At 33.0% G+C, this 10,938-nt stretch overlaps 2 protein-coding genes across 10 annotated transcripts in view; one reads left to right on the forward strand and one right to left on the reverse strand.

The window, feature by feature from the left end:
* Window positions 1-2,926, forward strand: part of LOC106879841 (kynurenine/alpha-aminoadipate aminotransferase, mitochondrial) — a 13,592-nt gene extending 10,666 nt beyond the window's left edge. For all 5 annotated transcript variants that reach the window (XM_014929548.2, XM_014929549.2, XM_052975998.1 and 2 more), the window contains exons 10-12: window positions 10-136; window positions 1,678-1,886; window positions 2,687-2,926. In XM_014929548.2, coding sequence (XP_014785034.1) covers window positions 10-136; window positions 1,678-1,886; window positions 2,687-2,734 — 384 coding nt within the window. In that variant the 3' untranslated portion in view covers window positions 2,735-2,926. The remainder of the gene's footprint in view (window positions 1-9; window positions 137-1,677; window positions 1,887-2,686) is intronic.
* A 1,269-nt stretch (window positions 2,927-4,195) lies between these two features.
* LOC106879847 (AP-3 complex subunit delta-1) overlaps window positions 4,196-10,938 on the reverse strand; it is a 56,718-nt gene continuing 49,975 nt past the window's right edge. For all 5 annotated transcript variants that reach the window (XM_052975996.1, XM_052975997.1, XM_014929561.2 and 2 more), the window contains 3 exons: window positions 10,475-10,599; window positions 9,615-9,697; window positions 4,196-8,891 (listed from right to left, as the gene is read on the reverse strand). In XM_052975996.1, coding sequence (XP_052831956.1) covers window positions 8,790-8,891; window positions 9,615-9,697; window positions 10,475-10,599 — 310 coding nt within the window. In that variant the 3' untranslated portion in view covers window positions 4,196-8,789. The remainder of the gene's footprint in view (window positions 8,892-9,614; window positions 9,698-10,474; window positions 10,600-10,938) is intronic.

Below are 10,938 nucleotides of genomic sequence, written 5' to 3' on the forward strand. Positions count from 1 at the left end.
TTTAAACAGATGTTAATTCTCAGAATACTGGAAAAGTGGGGATTAGATGGTTTTAAGAAACATGTTTTGAAAGTTGCTGAGTTTTACAGTGAACGTTGTCGGTTTACCATAGAAACTGCTGAAAAGTATTTAAAAGGTAATTTCCCCAGTGTTTCTGCTGTGCTAACAGCAATCAATTCTGTGTTCAAAAAACTATAATCTAATTTGTAGTAAAGATTGTTTGCCAACATAACATGGCAATCCTGGTTTAGGACTAATATTCTGTAATTTAGCCCCAGGAGACATCGTCTCCAGCTGGCTATATGACATGATCTGTATCTTTACATTTTCGAACAAGGAAATCTTGCACCCCCACTCAGCTCAAAATGATATCTGTGTATCATGATTTCTGGGGTTAAATTACATTAACATTAGTCTTAAATCAGGACTGCCATGTTATGTTGGCAAACAATCTATACTACAAAGTATTGTTGCTGAATATCTCACATTGTGAGATTTAAGAATAGTAAATTTATAATCTAATTTGTAATTAGTTTTGTTTTATCATTAATGATAAATTATGGGCTGTTGTTTATGTTGTTGTTATTGCTTTTGCTGTTTCTCAGTCTTTTTGATTCCCTGGTACACCAGAGAAAAATAAAACTATTCTGACATGCAGGCACCTCTTGCGCTGCACCTAGATACCCCTTGCTGCACACATAGATGCCCCTTGACACACGACTACATTTCTCATGGGACACATGAAGATACCACTTACAGTACACTTTTGTACTGTGACACACCATGTGAACTATCAATATAAAGGTTCCCTCATTCTCTTGTGAACAGAGGTTGATTTGGATGCAATTTTTAGCAGGTCAAGCATGTGTATAGAAGTTCCTCCGCTCATGTGTGATTGCAAAGTTAGCTGCTATTTCATGCAGTTGGAGTGACCACATAGAATACCTCTTGTTGACTCTTGATTTGAGGTTCATTTGGTTGCTATATGGAGTAGATCAAGCACCTCCACAGGGGGTTCTTTGAAGCAGAGGAAATCTTTGCTTTTATTCTCTTATAAAAGCTAATATTCAATTGTAGGGTTGTTGCCGGGGGATGGATAAAAAAAAAGGAAAAAAAAAAACAATTTTAGGGGAAAGATTGAGAAAATGTTGAATAAAAGGGCCTAAAATAAATAACACAGAATATAAGAGTTTCAAGAGCAAATGCAGAGAAAATAATTAAATCTTGAAGGAATTTTTTATAAACTTTTGGGAATATGCAAAATAATAATTTTTTGGAACAGTGAATCTCAAAGCACATAAGAGCTATAAATAACAGCAGGTAAATACTGGGTTGATATCGATAATATAAAATTCCCAATGGTAAGAATAAAGTTTCTAAAATGGAAAGAGAAATTCGAAGGATTACTTTGTTCCAATGGTAGAACATGTCATGTTAGCAGGAGATATAGGTTCAAAGCTCACTAGGATCCTTCAATTTTTTTCTTTCTATCCAAAAATGTTTTCCAATCCAATATCTACATGAAACTCTATCTGCTTTAAGACCCACTGTCCTAAAAAAAAAAAAAAGAATTAAATCTCAAAACTATACAATTTATGACAACATTGGTAAATTTGATTATAATTTAAAATTTATTAAATTAGAAATAAAACAGATCTGATTTACTTATTAAATTAGGTATTGCAGAATGGGATAACGCAGCTGGGGGTATGTTCCTCTGGTTGAAGCTGATTGGAGTCACAGACACTTCTCAACTTATAATGGAGAAAGCACCAAAGAAAAAAGTTCTCTTTCTCCCTGGAAATGCCTTCTCGTTTGATGACACAAAACCAAGCCCTTATATAAGGGTAGCCTTTTCTAAAAGCTCTGACAAAAACATAATTATAGTAAGTAATTTATTGGTGAATTCTGCATGGACATCCATGCAGTGTATTTCTAGAGAAATACATTGCATGGATGTCTAACCCTTTAGCATTCACATTATTCTATCAAAAGTAATGTTTTTTTATTCACATTGTTTTACATTAACCATGCATTATCTCGTAGCTTTGAGATTTTGATGAGGTAACTGCTAATTTTTAGAATGATATTGTAGCGTTGTTGTGAAAGGCCAGATCTGACCAATTTGAATATCAAGCAGATAGAATATTTTGGCCGGATTTGGCCAGTTTAAATGTAAAAGAAGCAAATCAATTTTTGAAAATAATCAATAATTTGGAGGGTTATAAGTATTATCGTCGTTATTGATAACTGGAGTAATGCTATGTGAGAGGCTGCATAGCTTGGAAATTAGGGAGTTTCTTCAGATCAAGCAACTATTTCTCTGCATTGAGAGGTCACAGGTCTGGTACTATGGACATGTGATTAGAAAGTCACAGAAAAGAATTGCAAGATGGATTCTTCAAGCCGAACCAAGAGACAGGATGCCTTAGGGGTAGAGCAAGAATGAGATGGTTGGATAATATCCATCGTCTCAATTGGTCATGCTTGAGAATTAAGCAGGGAAATCTAATGACAATTGCTTCTGGTAGGACCCTATTTAGAAGGTGCTTCAGGATTCTACCATCATGATGCTCCTAGAAATAATGGACAGAGAAGATGGATGGATAGACAGACGGTTAATACAACATCTATAATTTCTTATTATTCTCAATATATAAACAGTTTCTTTTGTATTTCTTTGCAGGCTTTTCAACGTTTGGCAGAGTTGGTGAAGGAACACAGAGGTTATTGAATGACAATTCTATTTGTGGTTCATTGTTATGAATAATTACAAGTTGGTAACTAATTACAGATTGTTGGCTGGATGAAAACAATAAAATATTCAACTTAGCATACTTTTTTCCTTTCTATTCTGAATTAAAAAAGTGATTGGAGGCCCCATTTTTCACCCCAAACAACCAATAAAATATATAGTGATAATATACACCAGATTATTGTTATTTATGACTGTCTACAAAACTAAAAGAACACTCACACTGAAGGAAGAAATAGTTAAAAATTACACAATAGATATACAGTATTTTCTGGCATACAAGTCAAACTTTTCATACCAAGATTTACAGCTAAAAAAAGGTAGATTCACTTCGACACCAATATAACTTTGGAGGACCAAAAATTCCATTTGAAATACAGCAGGATTTGGAAAGATAGAGACAATGTTTGAATGTTTACATTACATGTTTACACAATGTGCTTTGTCAACTTGTATGTCAGGAAATACTACAGCACTCCATCAGTTGTGACAACGAGGGTTCTGGTTGATCTGATCAATGGAACAGCCTGCTCGTGAAATTAACATGCCAGTGGCTGAGCACTCCAGACACGTGTACCCTTAATGTAGTTCTCAGGGAAATTCAGCATGGCACAGAGTGAGACAAGGCTGGCCCTTTGAAATACAGGTACAACAGAAACAGGAAGAGTGAGAGAAAGTTGCGGTGAAAGAGCACAGCAGGGTTCACCCCCCCCCCCCCCCCGTCGGAGCCTCGTTAGGTTGTCTTATACAGTGAAATGACTTTTCTGACCAAAAATTCCATGTAAACTGCAGCAGGATTTAGAAAGACAGTGATAGTGTTGACATATGTTTACACTATATAGTGTTTCGACTTGTATGTCAGAAAATATGTTAGGCAGGCATGCGTAGATGAAAAATGTAGGCCACATTTCAACTAATAATAGGACTATGCCAAATGTGAAATGTAGTCAAGCAAGATGTGAAATATAATCCAGGTCAGATGTGAGTAGAACCTCAGAAATGAGATCCTGTGAATATCCTGATCAAATTTTCTGTCGACATGCACCTCCATACATGCTGGAACTGCAAAGTGCCCAGTTCTATACATTTATCTTTGTATTTTTTTTTCATAAACTGGGGGATGGCTACTGATATTAAGCTTAAGGATTATATAATGTACAAATATAAAGAAAGAATTAAAGAAAAAAGGACTGAAGTGGAAATAGGGGGGGTGTTGCAGGTTCGCAATGCCTATACATGAGCTGCCACTGTACTTGACAAAGCAATCTGAAATGGTAAAAAATTGTTTCTTTGGATTTCTTTTGTGCCACACAAGCCTATAAAGCCATATTATTTGCCCTCTACAATTTGGCAGAACAATGACCTTTAAATGTAATGGCAGTGAGAAAAATGAAATACAGAAGCAAATAAAAAAAAATTAAAAAAAAAAAAAAAAAGAAACTCCTTTCTATAAATTTTATTGTCATAAAATACATTTCAAGATGGAATACTTCTCAGTTATCATACCAATTACTCTGTACAATGATTCTGATAAATTTACAACCTTATTTTACAATTTATTCATTTATTATCATTATTAAATTTTTCTTTCTTTTTTTTTTGTCTTATTAATATCCTTCTCGAATAGGAGAAAGCATATATAGTAAGTAAAGAGTCATGATTGACAATTACATACAAAAGGTTAACCTTGGAACTGGGAAGATAAAAGCAGTAACAAAAGTATATATTTTTCTTTTTGGTCTACAATTTTAACGTTTGTGAAAATGTTTCTCATTAATTAGTTTTGCCTAACGAAAAGAACAGATTTAACAATAAATCAATATTATTAAAATTCCTAAAAATAATTTCCAAACATGTAAGATTCATTAAAAAAAAGATTAATAACAAAAAATAGGAACTAAGTTTTAATTTGAATTTTTCTTTTTATTTTAATATACAAATCTTACAAAAGTGTCAAAGTGTCTTTTTTCACTGGAAATTTATGAAGCAAAAACTAAAAGAAATGTTGGAGGGGTGGGGCAGGAAACTGATAAAAAACACTACCATAAGGTTTTAAAATAGAAATGAATAAGAAATAAATCATGGTCACAGTGGAGCTTGAAGCAGATAGAGCTATAAATAACAGCATGTAGAATATTGAGTTAAATAATCCCTTGGACAAGATATGAACACATGGGCAGCCACCAATGTTTTATTTTCTATTCAAGCAGATTTTAAACCCAATATTTACATGCAATTACTTATAGCTTTATCTGCTTCAAGTGTCACTGTTAACACAATTTATTTCCTATCTCTCGAAGTTCCTAAAATTAAAAAAAAAAAAAAATCCTATAACAAACAGAATTAGATAGATTAACACTAGTTTTTTTTATAATAATGCAATCTTAACAGAAAGTGGAGGCGCAATGGCCCAGTGGTTAGGGCAGCGGACTCGCGGTTTCGATTCCCAGACTGGGCATTGTGAGTGTTTATCAAGCGAAAACACCTAAAAGCTCCATGAAGCTCCGGCAGGGGATGGTGGCGAACCCTGCTGTACTCTTTCATCACAACTTTCTCTCACTCTTACTTCCTGTTTCTGTTGTGCCTGTAATTCAAAGAGTCAGCCTTGTCACACTGTGTCACGCTGAATATCCCCGAGAACTACATTAAGGGTACACTGGTCTGTGGAGTGCTCAGCCACTTGCACGTTAATTTCACGAGCAGGCTGTTCCGTTGATCGGATCAACTGGAACCCTCGACGTCATAAGCGACGGAGTGCCAACAACATAACAATTTCATCCGGTATCCCTTCTTATTTTTACGATGATATGGGATGATATGTAGGAGATTTGGCTTCTACTTTTCATACATTTAGGACAGGTAGAGGCATTCCTAGTTAAGTCTTGATCAAGTAGGCCTATGACCAAAGGTATTTCAGGTAGGATTACTGTTTCTTTTATTCTTGTTTTAAATAAGTTGAAATGTGTTTTAAACCGACGTATGTAAGAAATATAAAAGTTACCAGAAAGAAATGATAGGTCAGTTATTCGGGTTATAAAATTGCTAATGTTTTACATGGAAATTAATTAAATATCATAACAATGTGTAATTCACTTCCTTTGACAAACCATCTATTAGTATAAATTAATTGGATAAACTTCATAAATCTAACAAAAACTTTAAAAGCAGTTGGTTTTTACCAATCAGCTTCCTACAGGGTATTTAGAAACATCATCATCATCTCACGTCCATTGTGTATGCTGGCATGGGTTGGATGGTTTGACTAGGGCTGGCACGCTAGAAGGCTGCACCAGACTCCAGTCTGATTTGGCATGGTTTCTATGGCTGGATGCCCTTCCTAACGCCAACCACTCCAAGAGTATAATAAATATATAAATAATCATGCCTGGAACAAGTAAAAGGAGATAAAGATATGTCAGCTTGGGAAATCCAAATTAGCTGTTGCCCTTTAGCCCAAGGTCAACCCTGATCCAGCAGATCTATAATCAAAGGAATTTATGACCATCTCATCTTTTTCTCCAAGCTTAGGGCTACATCATTCAATGTGTCCTTTCCTTTTTTAAGGCAGTAAAGTGTAATAAGAGTGACATTTGTTTGCATTTCTAACATGTCATGTGACTATGCAGAAGCTTCTTTAATGGCTCATGTAACTTGGAGTACTTTACCCAATGTTTCCTTTCTGTTTTTAAGATGGTAGGATGTGATATGAGGGAGATTTGTCTGCAATTTCTAGGAGGTTGAGTGACCAGGTCTGAGCTTCCTTGTTAGCTAAATTGGTAACAGATATTATCTGTTATCAAAAATATTTCAAGTCACATGGTACTTTTCTAGTAATATATCAAAGAGAAATATATTAAGGATCCTATCCACAATACTCAAACAAATATTGTAAAGGTAAGTAAATACCTTTTTTTTAAGGTAAAATTTTAAAAAATTGTTTTATTTACTATGGATGAGGTCAACCCTTTAACATTTAAAATAGCCATATCCAGCAAAAATATTCTGCTTTATGTTGAAACTGATCAGATCCAGCCTCTCACACCTACCCTATGATGTTATTCTAAAAATAAATAATCACATCATTGAAATCCCAAAGCTATGAGATGATGCATGGTTAATTCAAACAAGGTGAATAAATAAGCATTATATTTGATAGTAATCTGAATGCTAACGGTTTATGGTAATTACAAAGATTTTTCTATTTATCTCATTATAACCATCAACTTCAGACAACATTTCCACTGATGAGTCTTGAAGCCTGTTTCTATCACTTGCCAAGTAAACTGTGTTTCTGACCACAGTACATAGTTATCTGATACTATGTCCCACTAATCAGGTTTGTTAATTTGTTTTGGCTATATTAACGAGACTCTTTAAGATTATTCATCAGTCACTTTGTGCAAGCAGGATTGATATTTCCACTCATGTCTGATATTTGTAGAGAAATATCTAAATACATAGGTATCAACCATACCATGGTGAGTTGTTTGCAATAAAAAAAAGAAAAAGCCTTATGAACCAAATTAGGAATTAGTTGCTTTTTAGGATTTTGATTTATTGTTAAGATTTTCTAAATTTTGGCAGTCAAGTCATAGCCTTTTTTTGATGTCATACGAATTTTATAAACTTCGAGAGAACATGAAATAAGTTTTTTTGGGGAACAATGAATTTTGAAACACATAAAGCTACAAATAACAGTGTGTAAATATTGGATTAAAAAAACCAGGCAGCCTTTGACTTTTACAATCCAAAGGATTCTCCAACCCAATATTTACATGCTGTTATTTGTAGCTTTATAGTTTTTTTCTTGTTTTTTTTTTTTATTTAATTGTTTGAAAATATATTTGTTAATTCATACTGCTGTCTTACTTCTAAGAACATAAATATATTAAACAAATAAATAAACTCAATATCTTTTTTTAAAGTTTTCTATTCCTTGAAAATAACATGATGAAGTCAAAGATATAAATAAGGAAACTAGATCCAGTCTAAATAAAGCCTAAACTGTTATTTAGATCGCAGTCCTGGAGAAAAGGAAATTCTTTTGCTCTATTTGGCTGATTTCTTACTTAGACTGTTGGTCAATTTTTTAGGATAGCAGAAGGATGAATAGCCTCAACAGTCAACCTGGTGTGCTAATGGCTCCTCACTTTACTAGAATTGGAAAAGAATTTGAAATCAGAACCTACATAGAGAAATACAAATGCTGCAATGCTATGTCTCAGGTCTTCAAAGACAATTTTTCCATTCAATTCAATTCTTCAGAGACAGATGATTCTTGCTTTTGCCCTACACCAGGAAAGACTTGATGTTTAAGATATGTCATTCTCCTTCACAAAAAGACAAACAGACCGAGTAGTCATGTGGTCTGTAGAATTATAAGAGGACCAATTTCTTTCAATTGAATTTTAGACACTTTAGGCAAAAAAAATATATAAAATTCTCTTGTAATAAAAAAAAACAACAAAAAAACTCTAATCTATTAAAATAAATGAAAATACATAAACTTTTGAGAAATTATAAAATCATTTTTACATAATTAAATTATTTAAACTTGCATAGAAAAAATGTTAAAGAAAATATAAAAATCCAGTTAAAAGTAATCAAACAAACTAACAAGGAATATAAAGAAGTATGCAACAGAGATATGACACTTTTATTCCTAGACTTTGGGGTTCTTTTTGCCATGGTTGAAATTCATTTGAAATGCTTTCTAATAATTATGAAACAAAATAATATTTTGAAGGAAACTTATCAAGAAATAGTAAAACAAACAATATTATCTTTCAAGGATGAGAAAAAAAAAAAAAACCCATCGTCATTTGATAAACTATGAATTTGTAGACAAATACTGCTTTTTCCTCCACCATTCTTCCCGTAATGTGAAACAGATTAGACTTCAAACAAGGTGTACCAGAGTCTGAAACAACTATCTTTTAGAGATGATATTTCAAAGCAATACCATTGAAGATAACCAGAACAACTGCCACTTGTATTAGTGTAGCCATCACTGTGAAGAATTGGTATTGCTGTGTCATTGGGTTGTCATACTCAAAATTGCTTTGATGTCATCAATAATATTAGAAAGCAACGTAGACTCGGAACTTTTAGCATCAATGTTCAGTTGGTTATTTGGCTGAAAAAAGAGATAAAGAAATGATTATCATACATACATACATAAATACACCCACTCACACACATACATACATACATATATATAGTAATGTATATAATGTAGACACAACATTGAAAAGCCTGCTAAACTGTTGTATTTGTTCAGAGGTAACACCTCTTATAGACTTATATGAAGGGATGCTGAAAAGTTCTTAACTTTGAGTAAAAGAAAATACAAGAGGATCAATTAATTATAATTTTATTCAACATATTTCCCTCTCAGATTCACACACTTATTGCAGCAGTCCTTCAATTTTCCTAAGCTCTGTAAAAGAACTTGGAAGGTTGGGCCTCCAACCAGGCCTTTCACGATACCCTTAAAGCCAGGAACTTTTCAGCACCTCTTCCTAGTGTTAGAAAACATTGTTTTTTTAACAATACGCATTTGAAATTTGTAAAATATTATGCTTTATGAATTAAATGGACAAACTAAACTTGGATCAATTCTCCATTAAATATTCTATAAAAGGACTGTTTGAATGCATTGAACTATTTTTCTTTATTCAATTTTCTTTAATTTCCATACTGTATTTATAATTAAAGGGGAAACATATGTTGGAAACCATCTCAATTTTATTAAGTAAGGCAATTTATCTTCCTTTTTTGTTTACAACCCTCATAGGTACCTGCATCTGATGACAAAAACTGAGTTAATTAACAAAGGGGTAAAAATATATCAACTTACCAGATATTTAACAAGCAAGCAAATATGGTGATCTTGAATAGACCTACTATATAGGGATGCACTGTGATCAACCTGTTCAACAACTGAAATAGAAAATTTATCAGAATATGGAACTTTTGTGAGAATAATCTTATGACAAAATTAACTTTTATGAGAATTAAAACAGTGATACCTTGTGAATATTTTTTCAAAAAATAATCCACAATGAAGTATCTTCTCAAGTGGAAAATTAAATTGAATCTCTACTAATTTATTTTTCCAAACTCCAGACAGCTGGCTAGGACCGTATGTAATATTAAATCTAATGACAAACAAATTTCAATATGCCATAGGAACATCTATATCAACTCTCTTTTCTCTCTCTCAAGTCATTATTTTCTATGATTTCAATACTACCTAGTTTTCTCACTCCCATCATAATAATTCAGGTGGTAGACACATGGAAAAATCTATGTTTTTCTGATCGATTTAACACAAGTTGAAAGAAGCTACAATCCAGAGTATCAGGACTAGATTTTTACCAATGAGGGGAATTATATGCAGTTGCGTTTACAAACTAGAAGTAGCAACATGAAATTTACAAGTTTTTTGTATTTGATGTGCAGTGCATCACCGAGTGAAAAACATGGAGAACCACTGCTTTTTTATATCTAAAAATAAGTTAATATTCAGAAAAATAATGATGTTATTTATTAACAGCAAGTTATCTAAATCAATACATAAGTTTTGATGTTTACGATATGTCCAGGTTTACTCTGGGATCGCTTTAAGTGTCATGTACCTTGTGAAACATATTCATCTCACAGCAACATAAGAACTGATGCACAAATGATAGAATAGGTAAAAAAAAAATGTCTTACTTGTAAAGTGAAGGTGAAAACATAACTTGGCCAAAATATGAGAAAAGTCCTCATCAGGTAATTCAATCTTTGTGCTAGTTTTTGCAGACAATTGTCCATTGCTCAAAAGTGATGCAAAACTTGATCTGTAAAAAGTGAAATCATACATACATATACATATATACACACATATATATATGTATGTTTGTTTTTATGTCAAGTTATAATAAAAACAATTTTACATTAAACTGAAGGATTACACAATTCTTTTTGTAGAGTATATATTTATTATTCTTTAGCAGGAGTGGTTATAAGTACAAGAGTGGCTGTGTGGTAAGAATCTTGCTTTCCAACCACATGGTTCTGGGTTCAGTTCCACTGTGTGGCATCTTGGGCATGTGTCTTCTACTATAAACTCAGGCAGACCAAAGCCTTGTGAGCGGATTGAAAAAAGAAGCCCGTCATATATATACATGTATCTATGT

This window comes from Octopus bimaculoides, chromosome 23, assembly GCF_001194135.2.
Source record: "Octopus bimaculoides isolate UCB-OBI-ISO-001 chromosome 23, ASM119413v2, whole genome shotgun sequence".
NCBI classification, from domain to species: Eukaryota; Metazoa; Mollusca; class Cephalopoda; order Octopoda; family Octopodidae; genus Octopus; species Octopus bimaculoides.